The following is a 23,832-nucleotide window of genomic DNA, read 5'->3' on the forward strand; positions in this document are numbered from 1 at the left end:
AAAGTATTGAATTTACTATTCTGTTCAACTTGTCTGTCACAAAATTCCCTAAGTATGAAAACACATTGTTTTTGGCCAAAATGTGTATGTTTTCCTTCTTTTAAGTACTAGTTTGGGCAACGTTTCCATGGTACAATGCAAATTTCCTAGAGCTTACCAAGATACCCCTTGGATATTGCCATGACCACATCCACACATCAGTCACAATTTACAGTGTGCTCATGAGCCTTTAGGAAGTGGAATAGCTCCAACATCTTAAATCTACTCGATGCCAGTGTTTCCAGGAGGCTAGTGGGAACATTGCTCCAAGTGGTGAAGATGGCTTCACGAAGTGTATCAATTGTCTGGAACTGATGGCCATTTTTATAAACTTCCCTTGCCATCCTTCACCAAATGTTCTCTTGGGATTTAAATGAGGGGAACATGCAGGATGGTCCAAAAGAGTGATGTTATTCTCCCTGAGGAAGTCCTTGGTCAAGCGAGCATTGTGAACTGCAGCGTTGTCCTGTTGAAAAACCCAGCTGTTACCACACAGACGAGGGCCCTCAGTCATGAGGGATGCCCGCTGCAACATCTGCACGTAAGCAACCGCCGTTTGACGACCCTGCACCACCTGAAGCTCCAGTGTTCAACAGAATGAAAAAGCATCCCAGATCATGAAGGACCCCCCTCCACTGTGCCGTGTAGAAAACATCTCAGGTGGGATCTCCTTGTCATGCCAGTAAAATTGGAAGCCATCTGGACCGTCAAAGTTACATTTTTTCCTCATCAGAGAACAAAACTTTTTTCCATCTTTCAATGTCCCATGTTTGATGCTCCCTGGCAAAGTCTAAACAGACAGTTTTGTGGTGTTGAAGGAGACGAGGTCTTTGAATTCCTTTTTTGTTTTTTAAACCCTTTTCCCGCACATGCCATCTGCACCAGTAAGGGCCTTAATGTGGGGTCAAAGACCGCCCTGTGTCTTGATGGACAGCCAATCGGATCCTCCGGGTCATCGCAGGTGTGATTTTTTTTGGGTCTACCACTTGACTTTTTTGTTCCATAATGCTCAGGATCTTTCAAAAAGTGTAGAATGACTGTCTTACTGCGCCCAACCTCAGCAGCAATGGCACGCTGCGAGAGGTCTTGCTTATGCGGCTCAACAATCCGACCACGTTCAAAAAGAGAACGCTTCTTAGCTTTAGCCAACAGGAGGGCATGACTTTGTGAACGCCTGACAGAAAATGAAATTTTGAGCAGATTTTGGCTTTTATAGACTGTGGTCTTAAACTTTTGATCAGGTGATAAACAACCTTTTTTTTGTTTGTTTTTTTGTTTGAATGACAAGTTCTAAATGTTTTTTTCTCACTCCCCCTCTTTGCTTTTGCATATTGTAGCTCTACTTAAAACCTCATTAAGATCCAAATGAGCAAAATTTAAATTTTCAACTTGTCTTAAGATTTTGATCAGGAGTGTATACTGATGTTTTTCAGTTTAATAAAAAAATAAAGAAATGCGGCTCAGAAGTACATTTTTGTTTTTTAACAAAAGTGAATTGTTCTCTTCTTATCCTCTTACTGAAACCAAAGGAGTCTGTCCTCACCAGTCATGAACCAGCGCATGACCCACACAAGCTGACCATCTGGAGTGCCACTCCTAAATGCAATTGGTCATATTCAATCAGCAGTTTGCTCACTAGGTTGAGATAGGCAGGGCTTTGTTGAAAAAAATATCATTTCCCAAGGGACAGCCCTTAGATATTTCCCCTTGGATATTGCCATGACCACATCCACACATCAGTCACAATTTACAGCGTGCTCATGAGCCTTTAGGAAGTGGAATAGCTCCAACATTTGTGGAATACATGATGCAACATGTCCAACAAAAGATAAAACAAAGTGCTGAAAGTATCAGCTTTGACATTGCTCATGGTGGCCTATATTTCATTTCAGTTTTCTGAAATAATGTTAGCACCCTGGCTGGGTACTCACAAAGAAAAGAAAGCACAACAATCACTTTGTCAGTTGTTTGTCACCATGAACATTTCAATTCACCGCACCATTGCAAGGTGAATCAACCTGACCTAATATTGTGACTTTATTAATAGTAGCAACACAGGACAACCCTAAGCAGCTTTTCAAGGCAAGGAACAAACAGGTTGCTGGGAGTTTTTGTTACCCTGGAAACAAGCACTGGTGTGGATAAGAGAGCTAAGACTGTGCCCAATCCCCTCATGTTTAGAATGTCCTCTTCATAAATCAGCTGCATGAAGCAAACACATTCAGCAAACAAATCAGCCCAACAACCAATATACTGCCAGGGAAAAAGGGAAAAGAAAGAAGCACATTAATATCATAACAACTGTGAAGCAACAGTCGGAAAACTGTGACTGTTGTCCACCAATCTTTCAAATTACATTTCCTTCTCCAGGCAACGATACTGTCCAATGGGATGGACCATCACTGAATATCTTTGGGCGAAAATCAAAAGCCTTTTTGGCATACACCCTTCACTGAACATAAATAAAGACTTTTTTTTTGCCCATCACCAAGTTTAGCAGGTCTGAACTTTTTACAACAATTACTCAAAAAAAGAAGGACCAATGTGAGGATTTGAGCATAGCTAAAGGTTTATTATAAAGAAGATTGATGATTATATTTTACTTTTTCAATATTTATTTCAAAAAGAGAATGGACTATTTTATTTTATATAGGATTTTTTATTTTATTTTAATGAAACACACATTTGACTTTGAACTCACTTTGTGGAAAATATATCAGGGTATATATCGTATGTCCGTATTCAACATAAACATATTGAGACATGAGTTTTGGTCCATATTGCCTAGCCCTACTACGACCGTTTAAGTTAGCCAAGATGAATATTTGTTCAAAGTTTATGTGAATATTGTACCAGCTCAACATTGTCTGCAAAACAGGGTTATAAAATGGTTATTTGACGAAAAATTTATTACTAGTGACCGCATAATTTATTGATCAAGGGTAAAGACTAAAGTTTGCCTTGGGTATTGGTTCTTAGACTAAGGGGCAAGAAAATGTACTGCCAATGACAGGAACTACAAAGGACAGGAATAGCTTGTGTGTGTGTGTGTGTGTGTGTGTTTGTGTGTCTGTGTTCAGGGTTCACAGGTGTCTCGAGATGGGTTTGAATACATTTCCATTTTTAAGTGTGATCTGTATGCATGACTATATTTGAACTGGGAACAGGCATGACGGTCCTGTACATGATAAAATGGGTCATGTTTTGTGCAGGTGAAAAAGATAATACAAACACAGATGAAAAAAATAAACATTGTGAATGTCACTCCCTCAAACCATTGCTTTGATGGCAAGCTACTTTTGAAAATGACAAATGGTCAAAACATAAAGAAAAATTCCTTGCTGCTACTAATGCAAGCTACAGCTCGACCATAAAACCAAAAGCGATCTGTCAAAAACATCCAGATAGCCTGCTGAGGTCCACTAATTGTTTATGATCTGTGATGCTTTGAGTATGTTCCCTTCTTACTATAATTCACTCATAGCGGGCAGGCAGGCCAGCGGTATAAGCGCTGTGTACAGTCTTTCCTGTGCCAGATTTCCAGCGTGTGGCTCTCAAGATCACTTCTGTGCAAAGGCTGGGAATGACAGTGTAACCCAGGTAACAAATTCTGCGCAAAGCCTGTGTATCCCCTTAGTGGTTATCAGCTTGTTTCAAGTATGCCTTATTTCTACAACAAAACCTGTTGACGTAATGGTTTCAAACTGTAGCCATTAAACACATTTGTCATTTGACATGTCTGATGTACTTGAGCACTTTTAAAGATATGCCTTGTCTAATATGAATGTTAGTTATTCCATATACTTTTACTAATTATATACCTGTTGAATATTATGTATGAAATGTAACAACCGTAAATGGTATGTATTATCTATATTGTTGAACTGTTCATATTTAAGTATATAATTTAAAATACATTGTATTTATAGTGAAACATGTTTTGTTATTGGACATTGTTATTCCATTCATGTGAACATTTTACAGACAAAAGCATGGTTGTGCTTTGGGTTCAGCAGTATCCCTTATCGAGGTCAACCTCTACATGGAGGACATGCAAAGGAGGACTCTGAACTCCTTCAAGGTAACAGCACCAAGTCACTGGTACAGATATGTGGATGACACATGGGTCAAAATTAGAAGCCGAAAAGTGTGAACCTTCACCAAGCAGACGAGGGAACCATCTATGTTAAAGTTAAGAAGCCATCTCTGAACAGAGGGGGAGGTCTGCGACACCACCTTTCTCCCACATACAGTACAATGCTGTCCTTTCAACCCTTCCTAAAAGATTCAATCATTTAGCCTCTAACAAATAAACAAGGAGCAGCCACCTTGGTTTCAGGCGTGTCCGAGAGAGAGCTGTTTGCCTTTGCCATCAAGAGATCATGACAGTGTGAACAGAAAACGACAATGAGTCCACACTTTTGCCAAGATTTGGGCTTTTAAAGGCTGTGGTGTTAAACTTTTAATCAGCTTATGAACAGTATTTTGCAGTTTAATACTTCTTTGCAATAAATTGCTTACTCAAAAATGTTTTTGTCTCACTCCCGTTTCTTCTTGATGCATTTTGATCTTTGCTCTACTTTGAACCTCCTTAAGATCCAACAGTACAAAATGTAAATTCTTGCATTTTTTTAATTGGCCTTAAAATTTTGATCAGGAGTGTATGCCTCACACTTATTAAACACATTTAAAGTATAATGCGTATAGATACACGCCACTAAACAATGATAATGTCAGATGATCCATGACTGTTGAAGCTAATATAGTATATACAGTATAGCTAGTATATTATTTTTGTGCTAACAGGGAGAAATACAAAAAAAAAATGTCTTGAGCAATGCTCAGCATTAATGGCCTGGCTGAGGTCTGAGGAAAGAGCTAGAGGACCACTCAGCTGTCAACATGTCAATCATAGTGTGTGTAGAGGGGAACTACAGTCAGTCCCTCGCATTGCTTCTTCTGGTGTGCTTTGTATGGCTGTGGGTTAGAGGTTGAGCTTTTAATTAGGGGAGCAAGTAGAAGTGACTGCCAAGGAGAGCAGGAAAGGTTAGGGAAGGCCAGGCAACTGTTCATAGTTGGAGGTGCCTGGAAAGCTAAGCAGTGGAATTCAACAGCCTCACACACTCATTTTCTGATAAAGTAAGCAGCTCATTTTGGTTATCGTGAGTTACCTCAACAAACACTTGTTTACAGTTCAATATAACAGTTCTGGTGAATTCAAAGTCAGTGCGTTGACAGAACGGTGATTTCTAAGTAACATTTTGCAGTGGATCTAACTTCTGAAGGTTTGTGTGACTTTAGATGCAGATTAGAAATGAAGAGGTTCCACTGTAGAATATAGTAGTCATAATTTTGCTTTTATCATTGTAATAGTAGTAGTCGTGGTAGTAATAGTGATGTGTGGCTCAATACTGAAATAGATACCACCGATGCCAGATTTTTATGCGCCAAAATAAATTCTCAAATAGAAATATTGACACTTCATTTGAGGCATTGTACCTGTATGTCATTAATAAGAACACAGCGGACAGTAAAGAAATGATTGCAATCTCGTCGAAATCAGTGGTGATGTGTGCTGTCCTATATCATTGAGATCTAATGCTATTTATTGTATACAGTATTGTGTGAATAAACCAAGACATCCACAACATCAACTTAAAAACAAAATGAACACAGACCATTCAACATCAGTATGAGTCGGGAGTTCGTTTGAGAGAAGATTATAACGTCGTCGTATGGTGTGACAAATATGCACATTAGCACTCAATGTCAGTCAACATCAGAGAACACAACGATGGTGCATTTCAAGGCACGTCGAACAAAGTGAGAAGGGTCGCCGCTCGCCGAAACACAATGAACAAAACCACTATTAACATGCAAAAACTGTGGGATTTCTGACAGTATATTCATTTTTTAAATAAAATATTAGCCCTTACTTCCAAAATGGGTATGCATGTACATACAATTTGATGTACGTATTTTAGTTGGAAGCACCTGGTCTACAAGTAAAGAGATGATCATTGACCCAAGAACAAGGGAAAAGGAGCCGCATAGACCCCAGTTTATTGATGAGACTGAGGTGGAGAGGGTGAAAACCTTCAAGTTCCTTGGCACACACATCAGCGAGGACCTCACCTGGTCTCACAACACCCAACAAATTATGAAGAAGTCCCAAAGGAGACTGTACTTCCTGAGAAGACTGAGGAAATTTGGCATGCCCACCACAATCCTGAGTTGCTTCTACAGATGCACTATCGAAAGTGTCCTTACCGCCTCCATCACTGTTTGGTACGGTAACTGTACAACACGTGATAGGAAGGCACTCCAGCGGGTGATCAAGACCTCACAGAACATTGTTGGGGCAGCCCTCCCGTCACTGCAAGACATTTATAAATCTAGAGTCCTACGCAGAACACACAACCTCATCAAGGACAGCACACATCCACAACACTCATTATTCACACTCCTACCGTCAGGCAGACGCTACAGGAGTTTGAAGTCCATATATGTTTATGTGTTTATGTTTCTTATGTTCTTATTCTTTCATTTTTTTTCTTTCTTTTCTTGGGAGAATGAACAGAATAAGATTTTCATTGCATAGTATAACTGCTGTTGTACTATGCACATGACAATAAAACTCTCTTGATCTCTTGAAATGATATGCAGTTGGTGGGAACTACTTTTTTTTCCTGCCTGCGTAAGTGCGTAATGCGTAAGCACAGCGGCACACTGTTAAGTCAGTCCCAGGCTGTTGAAAAGGACATCAGTGGGTTGTCCTACCATGCAAAGGATTGGCATAACAAGATTGGGCCCTACTAGTTCTTTGATGGTAGAAAGCAGAAAGAATTAGAAAGCCACCAGTTTTATTTTGATGTTACAATCTTATCTAACTGCTCCTGTGGTAATTTTGTTGTACACATTAACTACAATGACAATATTTCTTCTGGTGGCTAACAATCTAAAACTATCTTTAAAAAAATCAAATGGGTGCATTTTGTGAGTTGTTACAGTAGAATCCAGGTTAATACCGCCATTCTTCTATTTTGAAGCTTAGTTTGCACTGAACAGGAAGTCAGTGTGCACATTTTAATGCTATGTCACAGTAGACAGTAGTTGTTTCACTGCTGTAGTTTCATGCTGCTGAGCAATAAACTATACGACAACACATGTTGACATAAATTGACACATTTTTCATAGAAACGGCTCCTTTGGCACTAATTTCATGTCGACAAAAACAGTCCACCACGTACAGTATGTAAACACTTTTTAGTAATAAGAAGATCCGGTAATAAGAAGGCGATCCGGTACTTGAGTTGGTCCACACAGACGATATAGGCGGGACGGTCTTATGTGGGTTCCACAGTATACCACGGGTCCTCACTTTTCATGGGGATTACATTCCGGGAACACCAGCGAATGGTGAAAATCCGCTAATAATTGAAACTTTCATAAAAATGCCTGTTTTTGATACACAGGACACCACCCTCACCCTTTGCGAAGCACAAACTGCATGAACGTGTGCGTACCCCACTTTGAATATTCTGAATATTTTTGTCCAGACGCACATTTTGGGTTTCTGGCATACACAATTTTTTTGTCAGATTTCCACGCACAGTTTTATAAGTAAGGCTCCCGGTGTATCACTTCAAGCCTCTCATTGGCAAAGGACAATCTACAGTAACTGTCATGAGTAATGGTCACGGTCAAGTACCTCATAGAAACTTACTTGGACATATCTTGAGCGGGTTGCTGCCAAGGAAACAAGACATTGCCGACAGCTGCCCTGTAGCTGTAGACCCCCAAAAGTCCAAGGGCGAGGGCGACCTTGGACACCAGCGAGCATCGTCTTTGGATCAGGAAGTAGATAAGAACCAAACAAAAAGCAGCCAGCAGGGACAGCACCACTCTGTGTTCACCGCTAGAAAGAGAAGAGTCACTCAATGTAAAATTCATTTCCAAATTATAATCAGTGATTTTTTTGCCGAATACATGCTTATTTTTGTCAACCAGTTGAGTCAACTTGTAGTTGACCCTATCGGTTGAGTACTTAGAGACAAGAATAGGCAAAATGCAAGCATAGATCTAATTACGCAAGCTATAGGCAGTGAAGATAGGAGAAAAGGATATCTGGGAAAAGGTAAAAATCCACATCTTCATTTTACAGTGCAATGCATGTTAAAGAAGTCATAATGTACTGTGCTGTTGCAAGAATACTGATCAATCTAAAATGATGAAATAACTGCTCTTTCCTTCCAGGAATCAGAGAGGGCTTTGCCCATGTTATATTTTTACGAAAAAACTGTTGCACACTTGGAAAATCAACAGGAAAATTGTGTGTTAAGGTCCAAAACGTGCCTTCAGCTATTTCCTACTTCTCCTCAAATTATGTTTCAGTTACTTCTGGCATACAGTGAGTGGTTGCTTCTCAAATATGCAGACATTAATTTTATATCTTGCTGCTGTCCTTACCCCACTGAGATATCCCACCTCAATCTTTTCATCCATATGCTCACAAATAGAATTTTGATGTAGTATTGCTGTTTTGTGAATATGATAAATTCTATCATTATTTATACTTAAAGAATAAAGTAACCTTTTTGCACATTGAAGTATTTAAGAAATAACTACTCTATGCCAGAAACCTTGTGATATTCCTTTTTTTTTAAATATCGGAATCAGTAAAGTCAATCCCACCTGTTAAGCCAATGGCCGACATCAGAAAGATGAGCCCACTGCACACCAGTCTGGTTGAGGGAGCGCAGCAGCCGGCAGCAAAGCAGAGTGAAGGGAGGCGTGACTAAAGCTAGCCACTTCTCTGAGTAAACCTCTGCCTTGGGGTAGCCAGGAGGACAGTCTTTGGAAGGAATGATATACTCTTCATCACCCCCATAGTCACTCTTCTCTCTGAAGTACTTGCGACACACATCCTGGAAGACTGCTAGGCAGAGAGTGCTGAGCAGGAAGTACCAGGTTTGATGTTCTTCCTCTATGAAGCTGGTGGATGCCAAGCTGAGGGTATGACCGGTTGTGCCCGCCAGCAGCAAAACATCCAGCTCTGACAGTGACCACTCACTGCTACTGCTCTGAAGTGGAGACTATGAAAAGAAAGAAGACTATTAAAAGAAAGAAGGGTTAAAACTTTAATAATGGCAACTGGACCCTTATTGCTGAAGACGTTTTATGTTTTATCCAAAAGGCTTCTTCAATTCAAAAGTGTGGACTCTCCCTATTTATCTATCTGAGGGGTCTCTCCCCTGGAGATCATCTTTGGGGGAGAGATGTCCCAAAGATTAGCTCATTCCATGGGAAGAGTGGGCACCGATGAGCTGTTTTACCACTAAGCAGGCTAATGACCTACTGTAGTTAGAAGAATATGGTTAGCTCTTGCATTTATAAAGTGTCTTGTGTCCATTATTTGATTTTACCAATATGAGTACACATTCATGTCACACTGACTTGCTATGATTGTCTGCTCGAGGCTAGATGCCTCATCTTCACATGCTTATCACCTGAATAAAGTAGCCTTGAGTGTCTAGGCATGTGAGTCTGCCCTTCATCGTTTCTGTACCTCACAGGAGAAGATCACACCCTCCCTCCTCCTTTCCTATGTTAACTCACATTTCAGCAGTCAGACATTTCTCAAGAAACCATCCGTTCAGGTTGTACTGATTTGTCTCCTTGCATGCAAATTTTATTAAATTTTATCTCTCATTATTCTCAAAGAACTATTTTGGAGCTAGCAGCAAATTTTAGGACTGTCATGACCAGCCAGGCTGGGAAATAACCCCCCTCCCGCAGAGACATAAATAGGTAGAGTCCACACTTAAAAATATCGAACTGAAGAAGCCTTTTGGATTAACGGTAAAACGTCTTCAACAAACAAGAAGAGTCCTTCAACACAATTACCATGACCTGAATGACTGACAATCTACACAGACATTCTGCTTCTACAGTTTATTGTTTTGCATTCTTGACATTTATGACTGCCGGTAATTTGGACTGTCCCAGTTTTACGTCGTTGGGATTGGGTACACTATGAACAGGTCATCACACAGGACACAGCTGACACACAGAGACAGACAACCATTCACAATCATGCTCACAATTATCACCAATCTAAGCCCCTTTTCCTCTACCTGCCTCAATTTGGGGACATCAGGAATCTGACTTCACAGAGATGGTGAATTATAATCTATTATTTGCAGATTTCCCACTTCCCAGTACTGGCTAAATTGTTCAGCTCTACTCTGCTCGATTTGAAACCCATCAGTTGTCCACTTCCAAATAATAAAGCCGGAAGTGGAGTATTATACTTCAGTGTCAATAGTTAAGGTGGAGGAACAGTTTGAGCCAGTGTTACCAAGGGAGTTTATATTTGTCCTTTCTCTCTGTTACAATGATGCTGCAATGACACATCTACTCAACCAATGACCAACTATCGGCACACTTGATACTTTATGTATTAGAAATGGGAAAGCCAGCAGAGCAGTGCAGATCCAGTAAGTACTGCGCAACGTAAAAAGGGTATTAAACAGCTTCAATTAACCTAACATTTTTGGACTTTGGGAGGAAGCCAGAATACCATTGTGCCACCCCAAGTCTTGCTTTTATTAGGACCGTAATTTTATGACACTTGCCTGTCAGTAAAATCTAATGATAAGATGCAGATATCTAAGTCACAGATGAAATGCTTCGAATGTGATTTCCTCCTCTCTAAAGCTGTTTTCTATAAGGCTTCACTGCAGGTTCATTAGACTTTTTGCTGTATCAGTACCTTTACAAGTTCCCAGAAGGGAAATGAGACGTAACCTTTGAAAGATCTATTATAATGGGCCTAGCGATAAAGTAATAAAGATGAAAAATTGATCTGACCAATTCAAAAGATGAGACTAAAACTTTTACCCTTCAAAATACCTAATTGCTGGTTCCTATTAGTTGAATTGGGAGCCAAATTTCAAAAGAGCAATACATGTTGCATTGAGACCAAAAAAATCAACACAAAAAAAGGATAGTTCAGATTTTTTGTTCCGTGAATGGAGTTCTGTTTGGATTTCAAAACATAGTTCCAGTTAGTTATTGGGGTTACTTCCGTAAAGAGTATATGTTCGAAATATGTTCGAAAGAGTAATACATTTGCTTGACAAAAATGGCTCCTCAAAAAAAATAAAAAAAATAAAAAAATCAGAGCTCACAAATTGCTCGGCTTTACTTTCTCTGATGTTGTATTAATGCGCGCTATTGGCTGTCAACTGTTGTGTATGTGATGAAGATGGCTGCGACCCTTGCTTCTTCATCCGCTGTAGTACACATACATAAACAAGATGGCTGCAACGCTCGCTGCAGATGCATCTTCATCACATACACAACAATGGACAGCCGATAGCGTGCATTAATATAATGTCTGTGAAAGTACTGTACAGCTGAGCGATTTGTGAGGTTGATTTTTTCGAGGAGGCATTTTTGTCATGCAAATGTATTCCTCTTTCAAACGCATAGTGTTTTTACTTTACTTCGGTAACCCCGATAACTAACCGGAACTATGTTTCTCATCACCGAAATCCTACCAGAACTGGGCTCATGGACCCAAGTCGGGGGTAAGTCACTGTTGATGTACTACACTGCTGATGGACATGTCATACGTCATGTCAAAAAATCCTAACTATCCCTTTAAATAACCTAGAGCCAAAAGAAAAACTGACAGCTCAGTCTGTGTACGGTAAATGCGTCTAAACTGTAAAGCCTATTTAGGAGCATGTGTGTCATAAAGTACAAAGAGTCCAAAAGTCTTCTTTTTTGACAACCTAGCGTAAAAATTAAAACATTATATACAGTGTATCCCGGCATATTTGCGATTCAGCACACATTATTTTTGGTTGCGCCGTGAGTAAGGTAGGCATTTGGTTTAATGCAGTTGTTAGGCTGGAGGATGCACCATCACCCCTCAATGACAAGCGGTGACGTAAATTGCAGAAATGTTTCAACTTTATCTTATCTCAAATCCCTTATATTTAGAGTGATTGTTTGCAAGACAATCTGAGCTGCAGAAGTGAGATTATGTCTCTCTCTGTATGATGTGGTGTCTCTAGCATATATATATATATATATATATATATATATATATACTGTATATATATCAGCTGTGTGTCGGATGGGCCGCATATTAAGTCTCCAGTTGAAGTCCTTCCCCCAGTGCTCAAACTTGACAAAGTCGCCCATACAAATGGCGCGCACCTAGCTGGCCGATATGGACCAAAACTCATATCCCGATATACACTCCTGATCAAAATCTTAAGACCAGTTGAAAAATGGTAGAATTTGCATTTTGCACATTTGGATCTTAATGAGGTTTTAAGTAGAGCTACAATATGCAAAAACAAGAAGGGGGAGTGAGACAAAAAGCATTTTGAAAAAGTAATTTATTCAACCTAAGTTGTAAGTTTAAGACCACAGGCTATAAAAGCCAAAATCTGCTCAAAATTGTCATTTTCTGTCAGGCATTCCCACTGTCATGCCCTCCTGATGGCTAAAGCTAAGAAGCTTTCTCTTTTTGAACGTGGTCGGATTGTTGAGCTGCATAAGCAAGGCCTCTCGCAGCGTGCCATTGCTGCTGAGGTTGGGCACAATAAGACAGTCATTCTACATTTTTTGAAAGATCCTGAGCATTATGGAACAAAAAGCGGCTGCTTACGTGCAGATGTTGCAGCGGGCATCCCTCATGACTCAGGGCCATCACTCTTTTGGACCATCCTACATGTTCCCCTGATTTAAATCCCATAGAGAACATTTGGGGATGGATGGCAAGGGAAGTTTATAAAAATGGCCATCAGTTCCAGACAGTTGGTGCCCTTCGTGAAGCCATCTTCACCACTTGGAGCAATGTTCCCACTGGCCTCCTGGAAACACTCGCATCAAGCATGCCCAAACCAATTTTTGAAGTGATTAACAAGAAAGGTGGAGCTACTAAATACTGAGTCCTACTGAGAACATTTTGTGTTCTGGTTTGGAGAGTTTTTTGTTCTTTTTTGTGCGATGGTCTTTTGATCAGTTGATAAACAGCCTATTTCAGTTTAATTGTTGTTTTCAATAAATTACTTTTTCAAAATGCTTTTTGTCTCTTCTTGTTTTTGAATGTTGTAGCTCTACTTAAAACCTCATTAAGAACCAAATGTGCAAAATGCAAATTGTAGCAATTTTTCAATTAGTGTTAAGATTTTGATCAGGAGTGTATTTAGGTTGAATATCAATATACGATATATATCCCAATATTTTTTCCACAAAGTGAGTTCAAAGTCAAAGCCAAATATGTGTGCAAAGTAAAAAAAAAAAATTATATTAAAAATAGCAGCTAAAATAAAATAGTCCATTGTCTTTTTGAAATAAATACAGAAAAAGTAAAATATATTCGTCAATATAACAAACTTTTAGCTCCAGGACAGGCCACAAGTTTGGACACACAATACAAGCCCATGGTCCCAAACCCATTAATAAGGCAAGAAATTCAACTACCTCACGTGACTACCTCATGAAACTCACTGAGAGAACACCAAGGGTTTGCAGCACTATCAAAAAAAAAAAAAAAAACAACAAAAAAAAACTTTTGGCCTGTACGGTATACTCAAACCCTCAGCTAATACTAAAAAGCAAAAAATAACAAAATATAAACCACCGCAGACGTTGTTGCTTCCTTTATGTTTGTTGATTAAGCGGGGCTTTGGCCCCGCCCCTCCTCTCCTCCCCTTCATGCACGGAGGAGGCCAGGAGATCTCATTCAGTGCAGAGGGATGAGTGAGACCTCCGCGTCAAGATATCAAGAACAATGTATGGGTATGAACGATGTGTGTTTTTGATATCGTGCTCAAAAGAAATATCGATATATCGCCCAGCCCTACGTGCACCTCACGCCGGTGTAGAAAGCGGAAAAATAGCACAGACAATAACGCAAGGTGCATTCACTGACATCAGGTCAGTACATTATCTTTTTTTCTGCTGAGGGAAAGACCTACAACCCACTGCAAACAGTTCCACGACATCCACCAGTGGGTTGCAACGCACCAGTTGAAAATAACTGGTTTAATGAACTGCTAAATATTGTCTTAGTTATGCTCAAAAGTAGGTTCCTTTATTAGAAATGATAGGATTGAAAAGCAAAACTCACCTTCCCATGAAACTTTGGGCCCAGGGAGAGTAGTCTTGTTATCATTGAGAGCAGTGTACAAGACACTGCTGAAGAGACAGCGATAGCAGCAAACACTACACCCCAGGAGAAGCTGCAGAAGTAGCAGGCGCTCTCAGTGGACGTGCACACCAATACGTGCATAGAAGCCAGCAGCAGGCACAATAGGTAGAAAGGCAGGGAGAGCAGGGACGAGACGACCGGGAGGTCCACCGCTGCTGCGCCACTCAGGGCTTGGGGCATCGCCAACAGTAAGACCAACAGCAGCTTTGAGGACATCACAAACGGACAATGGAGAAAAAGGAGTACAAAGCTTTTAGAAAGAATGATAAGAATGACAAGAATGATATCATACTTTCAATAAATGTCTCTAATCAAAACAATGTTGTATGTTTAATGGGAGTTATTGCATTTGAATATGTGGTTTGGGAAGTCTACATTCAACACAAGTCGAACAGTTTCTTGTCCCAAATACAGTGGAACCTTGGTTAGCGTCATTAATCAGTTCCAGAATGTCCGACTGTAACCGAAACGCACTCTAACCAAAAACATTTTCCAATTAGAAATAATGTATGTAAATCCACTTAATCTGCTTGAGAAATCCAAAAATGTTAACACAAAACACGTTTTTTAGTTTATTTTATAGCATTTTTTTTTTTAAACTTGTATCACAGTTTTGAAGTCTTCCTATGAGGAACATTGCTTCACAATCGAAACCAATCAGAGAAAGCCGAATGTCTCAGGACAGACAGTGTAAACTTGAGAGGTTGTACTGTATGAATGACTTTTTTCACTCACACAATTCTACTTTCAACACAAAAATTACCCCCCTTTGGACGGGTTAGACAAAATCTTTGCTGCTCACCTGAAATACAAAGACAATTCCAGCAATCATGGAGTACATGTCATACATTCCCTGATGTTTGCTGAGGGCTGCGCTCATGGTGGCCAGGGCCTCCAAATACTGCTTCAGGACCTTTCTACCCATGTTAGTCAACACCTCTGACGTGTTTCCCTCCAGGTAGCGCTTCATCCAGCTCCCATGTGCCTTCTCTGCCATACGGTACTGTTCAAAGCCTGCCTCTGGATGGGAACAAAAAGATAGTTTAATGTGAGGTGTTTGAAGCTGGAATTTATGATCAAAAGGCAAGAACAGCTGCAATATCTTAACTTTTTGTGACAACATTGGAATTCCTACATTAGTAATCACTAGGGGTGTTGCGTGATTCACGAGATCTCGCAAAATTAAAATGTGACAAGATTTGTTGCTTGGAAAAAAGCTGTATCGTGAAAACAGGGCATCCAGAAGCCAATCAGACTGTGAGCTTTGGCATGGCTACTATTAATGATAATATGGTAATATGTAAGTGGCAGTGTGCAAGGCATTATTGGAAGCAAACAAGCAACAAGTGTTTAGGCACACTTTGCAATTCAGGCTACCTTGGTGTTCACAGCGTCAGAAAGTGACGTGTCGCTGTTTTTTGGAATTTAACAGCTGCTTGCTACTTGTTGATGTCCAAACAGAAGCTGTAGTAATTCTACATTTCATCAATTTTACTTAAAGATTTGTCAGATCAACCCACACAGATGTTCGGACTTGTCTGCCCGCCCTTAATCACAAAGCAATTTTATTGACGCACCCAGAATTGCCAGTTCCGTTTCATAACACATCTTATACATAGAGACCTGTGCTGACAATTTAGAGGCATGGTCGTTATACTTGCCAAGTAAGGGTGCGCATTTAAGTGTTTCTTGCATCACGCATGTATTCAGTAATTAAATACAATGCATCAACAAAGAAAATAAACAAAAACCCAACACAAGTGAAAAAATAGAGCAAAAAGGCATAATGTAACTAAAACAAGCTAAAATGTTGATACTAATTAATAAAAACACAAATATTTGTCTTTAAATATGTGTTTTTTTATTCTAATTATTATAAATATATATATATATATATATATATATATATATATATATATATATATATATATCTCTCTCCAAAGACAGCTGGACAGCTCTAACAAATAGACAAGTAAACAACAGAAAAACAGTGAGCTGCATTATTATCAACATCATCATAACAGTGGTTTATTTGGTCTCAAAAAATGTTGACAACAATACCTTTGAGCGTCAATTTATGGGACAAACATTTCAAAATGCACCTGCATTGTTTTTTGACACAGTTAAATAAAAAGAGTTTGTCTGGTCATATTTTTTCATTGTACTTTTCTTAAAATTTATGTTAAAAGCTTGTCGTGTACCCAATCTCGTGCATTGTCTCGTGAGTTAGGTGTGTCGTGACAGCCCCAGTAATCACACAGAGTAACGTATGTTACTGGCAGTGCAAACACAGCTGACTTTTCTGAAGGTCTGTGTGGGATTGATTCTCGCTCACGCTAGGTGTGAGTGTAAATGGTCGTCTCTGTGTGCCTTGTGATTGGCTGATTCGATGACATTGTGTGCTATATGGAAACGTGGTTTTATCTACACGTCTGTGAATATTCTCATTCATCCAGGTCATTCTATTCTCAGGGAATCGAATCGATTGCAACTGGACTGTTCAGGTTGTCTTAGCAAACGTTTCGCCTCTCATCTTAGCAGGCTTGATCAGTTCATGCTCAAAGACTAGACCAGACAGTTTTGCATACCTGGAGAGCAGCAAAGAGTACAAGCGTATTTAAGGGTCAAAATGTGTTCCGAGTACGTACATCTTTGCAGGTCTGCAATTTGGTTACAATCCACCAACCAAGAAAGTGAATGCAATGGAACCTTGGTTAGCATCAGTCATTTGTTTCAGAAGGTCTGACTCTAACCAAATCAATTTTTCCCATAAGTAATAATGTACATCCAATGAATCCACATATCCAATGAAAGTTGCAAGTGCTAAAAATGTGAACATTTTTGAGTGAACCGCTGATGACATCAGAGGCGAGCAACATAGTTGACTTCTGGTTATGTTCGTCCTTTTGTTAGCAAGCTAATGATGCAAACAAGGATAAAAATGTGATAAAAATACATGAGGAACACAGTTGGAGTCAGAGTGTTTAAATAACACGGCAAGATGCGTGTCATATTGTACGCTAACTGGAAAATGTACTCAAACAAAGGCAAAATGTTGGTGGAAATTTTTGATTATTTGCAGAAAACAAGGTAAACGGTGTAGACGCCAACAGAGATTCTACTGTATTTGGTATTTTTCCCTGGTCTTACGATTTTGTTCAATTGCTCCATGGTCCGGGGGTTGCTGACCCCTGCGCTACAATATTCTGTACTGCTTTTACATGTTTGTTTGAAAGTGAAGAAATTATTGTATGACATTTTAATTTTTTGCAGTACTTTGGAGCCTTTTTAAGGACAGTGTACATTAATGAACAGACATACCCTGTTAAAAAAAAAATTTAAATAAAATAAAATCAGCAAGCACATAACTGTAGCCAAGCTGATGATAAATATGAACTGGCATTTGTCAGACAGAATGATTGGTAGAAATATTACAACCTCAAGCCAGAGGCGTAGATCATACAATATCGATGGCCCTGGCCATATTCATCAAAGTACAGGGAATGGTTAATGGTCCTTCTAGATGCCTGAGGTAAAGAAGCATGTGAAAACACAATATGAAGCAGAGAAGTATAATTATTACCCATACTTTAATTTTACTACTCCACATAATATGCCCATTTTAATGTTGGTAACCCTGTAATTTTGAAAATTAAACAAAATAATGTAATAGTACACAGTGCTGCCTTTCCTGCTGAAGGCGCGGGTTAGATTCCCGGACAGGGTCCCCATACCCAGTCACTGAAGATGTCCAGTGCCCAAGTCCAATAACCATTCAGACTCATATTCATACCAAAGGACAATTTAGAGCTGCCAATTAACCTAAATGCATGTTTTTGGAATGTGGGAGAAAGCCGGAGTACCCGGAGAAAACCCACGCACGCATGGTGAAAACAAACTCCACACAAAGATGTCCAACGGAGATTCAAACCCAGATCTTCCAGATCTTCTGACTGCGTGGCCTAACCACTAGGTCAACGTGCCATCTTTAGTAACAACCATCCATCTTCTTCCGCTTGTCTGAGCTCGGGTCGCGGGGGCAGCAGCCTAATAAGCAGGGAAGCCCAGACTTTCGTCTCCCCGGCTACTTCATCCAGCTCCTTCAGGCAGATCCCGGGGCATTCCCAGGCCAGTTGAAAGACATAGTCCGTCCTGGGTCTTCCCCAAGGCCTCCTACCGGTTGGACATGCCCTGAACACATCCCCAGGGAGGCGTACAGGAGGCATGCAGACCAGACACCCAGGCCACCTCATCTAGCTCCTTCTCAATTCCGAAAGAGCAGTGGTTCTACTCAGAGTTTCTCCCGGATGACAGTGCTTCTCAACTTATCTCTAAGGGAGGGCCCAGCCACCCTACAGAGAAAACTAATTTCGGACGCTTGTACCCGCGATCTTGTCCTTTCGGTCACTACCCAAAGCTCATAACCATAGGTGAGGGTAGGAACGTAGATCGACCGGTAAATTGAGAGCTTTGCCTTTTGGCTCAACTCCGTTTTCCCTCAACTGACCGATGCAGAGTCTGCCTCACTACAGACGCTGCACCAATCCGCCTGTCGATCTCACGTTCCATCATTCCCCTCACTCGTGAGCAAGACCCCAAGGTACTTAAACTTCGCCACTTGGGGCAGTATCTCATCCCCAACCCAGAGATGGCACTCCACCTTTTTCCGCTCGGGTTCAGATCGAGGATTCAGATTCCTCCCAATCACGCCTTTCCAGGTCGTCTCACTGTTGCTGCCAACATGAGCATTGAAGTCCCCCAGCAGAACAAGGGAATCATCCAAGGGAGCACTCTCCAGTACTCCAGTACTTACAATACTCCTCCCAGGACTCCAAAAAGGGCAGGTATTCTGAACTGTTGTTTGGCACATAAACAGTCAGGACCCACCTGAAGGCAGAGGGGAAACTACCCACTTGTTCACGGGGTTAAAGGTCAACGTACAGGCCCTGGAAAGTGAGGCAACAAGAATCGCCACCCCTGCCCGTCGCCTCTCACTGTTGGAAACGCCAGAGTGGAATGAAGTCCAGCCACTCACGAGAGGACTGGTTCCAGAGCCCTTGCTGTCCATCGAGGCGAGTCCGACTATGTCTAGCCGGAACTTCTCCACCTCGCGCACCAGCTCTCGCCACCCAGCTCGCTCTGCAGCCGACCCCTTTGGCCCCTCCCATGAGTGCGTGAGCTCATGGGAGGTTTCAGTAACTACTCATGATTTAATATTAAGTGTGAAACAGAAAAAAACACAAATGAAAAACACATATCAAAAACACCATCAACGCTTCCACAAGTCGCTGTATTGAAATAACTCATATCATCATGGAAACATTAGAAAATAAAAATTTGCCGCAAGGTGATACTTCTCTCCCTCATTTAACTTTTAAGAAAAAATGTCACACTAGCAAATATTTATCACACTTGTCTCAGTGGTGTACTGTGTATTGTTTCACATTTAAAACCTCGACTAGACCTTTCTAGAAGGAGAATGTGCAATCTCCACATATGTAGTCATGTAACGCTGTCTTTCTGTCAGATAGCTCACCACTTCTCTGAGAGAATGGCAGCAATTATAAATGCTGCGGTATGCACATTTGTAGTTCTTTTGTTTGCATTGGAAAAACACAAAAAAGCAGAGGGGAAAAAGGCGAAATCTGATCATTACACACAGATAATGAAAGTCGGATAATGACGAGATGTACAGGTTTCATGCTTGTGTTCGGCAAAAATGCATAATCCGTAACGGATACTTAGTAGTCATCCTACATATCTTTTATTCCAGTCTGATGTTGGCATCCTGTTGTTTGAATGGCTTGATTTTGAGCATCATTATTTTTTGCCCACTTACGATGGCTATGGTTTAAGTCTGTAATATACTGTTATAGAATATACTGTACTCATCCAGCCCAAGTCGCACACACAAAACCGCACTAGTATGCTAAACTAAGCTAACCCCGCTAACTTCCATTCACGCTCTGTAAGAGGAGTTTCCGCCAACTTTCGCCGGTGTTTATCGCCATTTCAACATGTTTAGTTTAGGAGGATGCGGTTTAGTGTTTGTAATGAGATTCCGCCATGATTGAGCGGTCCGCCAAGTAAATACTTTCCCATACGAACGTTCCTTCTCACAATGACAGCATTTAATTCATACTAAGTCAAATTCTGCAAGATTCCGTATTTAACAATAAATTTAGTTTTTCCCCACATCCTGTGGTATGCGTGAGGCTAATGCGCCAATGCAGTGTGCTGTAGCGCGCAGTCGCAGGAAAAGCACGTCAGAATTTTATACCGGTAGATAAAAAAATATCGCCCAACCCTAGTGACTACGTGTTCATCCACCTACGTATTATTTCGATGTGTGCACTTAAGTACTTCTTTTTATTTCTGTACAGTATTAATTTATGGGAGCGCGTTGTAACCAGGAAGCATCGCAACACGGGACGTCGTAACAAGAGGACCACCTTAGTGACAAATATACACATTGTCTTGTTCCATATACAAAGATGTACTGCAAAACAAAACCATACAAAAGATGACTAGCATTTTCTAAAACAATGATGTACTGTGTCACACGTTTCAGAGAGAGGAGCAGGCACTAAGTAAAACAAAAAAAGTAAAAAAGCCAGACTCAGTGGCACGGAAATAAACAATTGGTTCAATGGAATCAAACATGCATCACGATGGGTTGCTGTGGTAATAAAATATTGCAGAAAGGTGAAGAATATAAATATATAATTACAAATGTATGTTGTCGCTCCTTGTAGCCTGAATCAATACATCTTAATAGAGGTAGTAATGTAGTAGGTAGGTAGATTGGTAGCCAAGTAAACAAGGGAGGGAGGCAAGTAGATAGTGGGTGGGTACATAGGAAGGTAAGTAGGTGCTCTCAGTAAGCCTGTCATAAGTTTGCGGGAAAAAAAATGATCGCATTATGTGAAGAGTCTTTCTTGCTACTGGCAAGTGTGCTTTTCTAGCCACCACAGTGACATCTTCAGCAGTGAGGCACCTGATAGCATAATGACACTTGATGTGAGAGTGTCTTGGCTGTGTAACACATCCAGACCATATTGGTTTCAATTGATATTATTTCAATATTAACCAGACTAACATAATATAAAATTCTGCAGAGATGTACTGTAGGTGAGGCTCTATACTTGGAGAATGAATGGAATATTCTGTTTTGCATAAAAACAAAGCCACTAAATTTATAATCTACCTTTCTCGTAGTCCGAAATGCTGTGTTTGAGCAGGCAGTTTAGCTGGTGGCCATTGAGATGCAGGAACCGCAGCTGGTCTCGAAGTGAGCTTTCTTCCAAAACACCAGGGATGACATGACCCACGCTGTTCTGAGATATGGGCAGGCCCAGTGACAAGGCCAGGGTCGGAGTCACATCAACTTGCTCCACTTCTCCAGGCTTCTCCATCCCCACTGCAATAACACACCAAGGAATTCTAATCATGCATATAATGCACAGTAACAAATGACATACCTTTACTGCAACAACTCTGTCTTAGATTGGAAGTATGTTTTGTTTTTTTAAATGTAGTTTGATAATAAGAGATTGCTAAATACATCAAACGCTGATATTTTCTATTTATTTGTGTAAAGTCAAAACTTGTTTCCCCAAAATATTTGCTTTTAAAAGCTGAATTGTATGACTCAAGAGTCTGTATGAACCTGATGTTAGACAAGAATGTCTGGCTTAACAATCTGTTCGGTGTGATTTTCAAGGTGTTTGATGGAGTTGAGGTCAGGGCTATGAGTCAGTCCATTTTTTCACCACCATGTCTTTAGATAGCTACCTTATTAATCTCCAACACAAATTCATGTTTCGAGCAGATCTCCAAAAATCATAATAGTCATAATAAACAATCAAGGCAAGACAAATAGGAAAAATAAGAAAATAGAATACAAATTAATACATACATATAAATAATACGGAACTGTTCACTTTCAATTTGTAGTGCAATAATACATAATAAGTAATAATAATCATACCGACCGCTATCAGGCTCTACAACACCTGAACCTTTTTGTATTCACTATGTCACTATGCATTCTTTACTTGTGTATCTTGCTTGCTGCTGTAACAGGTGAATTTCCCTGCTGTGGGATTAATAAAGTACTACTACTACTACTACTACTATAATAATAATAATAACAATACATAATAAATATTCATGATAAGGCAATAAGTCCAAGCCTGTGTGTGCTTTTATGGCTCCCCCTCTGTTGTGTTGAAAAGGCGCATGGTGTGGGGGAGGAATGATCTGCTCAGTCTTGCGGCTGAGCAAGGTAGTGATAGTAATTTGCTACTGAAACTGCTCATCTGATGGGAGATGATGCTGTGCATTGGATGATGCTGGTTGTCCATGATGAAAAGAATCCTCCTCAGTGTCCTTTGCTCTGCCACAGATGTCAGGCTGTCAGGCTCAGTGCCAATGACAAAGCCTGCCTTCCTCACCAGTTTGTCCAGGCGTGTGGCGTCCTTCTTCCTGAGGCTGCTCCCCTAGCACACTAGTGCATACAGGAGAGCACTTTTGCGTGATACAAGTTGAGGAAGTCCTGGGTCAGTTTCCTGTACTCATCCTCCTGTCCATTCCTGACACATCCCACGATGGCCGTGTCGTCCGCATACTTCTGTACATGCGAGAGCTCAGAGTTGTACTCCAAGTCGGACATGTACAGGGTAAACAGAACAGGAGAGAGCACAGTTCCCTGTGGTGCTCCTGCGCTGCTGGTCACAGTGTTGGACCTGCAGTTCCCCAGTCGCACATACTGAGGTCTGCAAGTCAGGTATTCTGTGATCCATGCCTTACTCCCATCCGTGTCACTTTGTCCCTGAAGAGCTGAGGCTGGATGGTGTTGAAGGCACTGGAGAAGTCCAAAAATGTAATCCTCACAGCACCATTGCCTCTATCCAGGTGAGCGAGAGATCGGTGGAGCAAGAAGATGATGGCGTCCTCAACTCACACTTTATCCCTGTATGCAAACTGCAGAGGGTCGAGAGTGTGGTGGGTCTGTGGCCTCGGGTGATAGAGCAGCAGCCGTTCCATGGTCTTCATCACATGTGATGATATATTTATGGATGATAATTTGTGCACTGGGGGCACAGTCATGCTGGAACAAAAAAGGACCTTCATATTTTGAAACATAAAGCTGAAATATGGATGGTATTACAATGAATTGACACTGGCAAATCGCAAACACTAAAATGCGTTGCCGGTATGTGGTCTACAAAAGCAAATAACCACTAGGGTCTCTAATTCGTACTCGGTCAAAAAACACTGGCATTAACTGTGGCCTTTAGGCAACCTCCAGATGTACCGTTTAACTCATACAGTAGCTGCATTTGAAGTAATATGAATTTTCAGCTTCCAGCAGCTTTATCTACCTCTGTATGCGCTTTAAAATTATTGTGCTACTCAACTTTAGGCATACAGTATAAAATGATTAACTCATCGCTGGTATTAATCCTGGCTAAGCGGTTTGCTCCTTAGCGCTATGACAAAATTGGTTCTGTTGATACCCTGCTGTGCAATATACTTATTAATAAATGGTAGGG

The 23,832-nt window shown here is 40.6% G+C and overlaps 1 protein-coding gene across 4 annotated transcripts in view; it reads right to left on the reverse strand.

Annotated features, from left to right (window-relative positions):
- pigg (phosphatidylinositol glycan anchor biosynthesis class G) overlaps positions 1–23,832 on the reverse strand; it is a 90,165-nt gene that overhangs the window by 41,311 nt on the left and 25,022 nt on the right. For all 4 annotated transcript variants that reach the window (XM_054792043.1, XM_054792042.1, XM_054792041.1 and 1 more), the window contains 5 exons: positions 21,483–21,695; positions 15,078–15,295; positions 14,195–14,479; positions 8,734–9,134; positions 7,766–7,957 (listed from right to left, as the gene is read on the reverse strand). In XM_054792043.1, the coding sequence (XP_054648018.1) occupies positions 7,766–7,957; positions 8,734–9,134; positions 14,195–14,479; positions 15,078–15,295; positions 21,483–21,695 (1,309 nt within the window). The remainder of the gene's footprint in view (positions 1–7,765; positions 7,958–8,733; positions 9,135–14,194; positions 14,480–15,077; positions 15,296–21,482; positions 21,696–23,832) is intronic.

This window comes from Dunckerocampus dactyliophorus, chromosome 11, assembly GCF_027744805.1.
Source record: "Dunckerocampus dactyliophorus isolate RoL2022-P2 chromosome 11, RoL_Ddac_1.1, whole genome shotgun sequence".
Taxonomy (NCBI): domain Eukaryota; kingdom Metazoa; phylum Chordata; class Actinopteri; order Syngnathiformes; family Syngnathidae; genus Dunckerocampus; species Dunckerocampus dactyliophorus.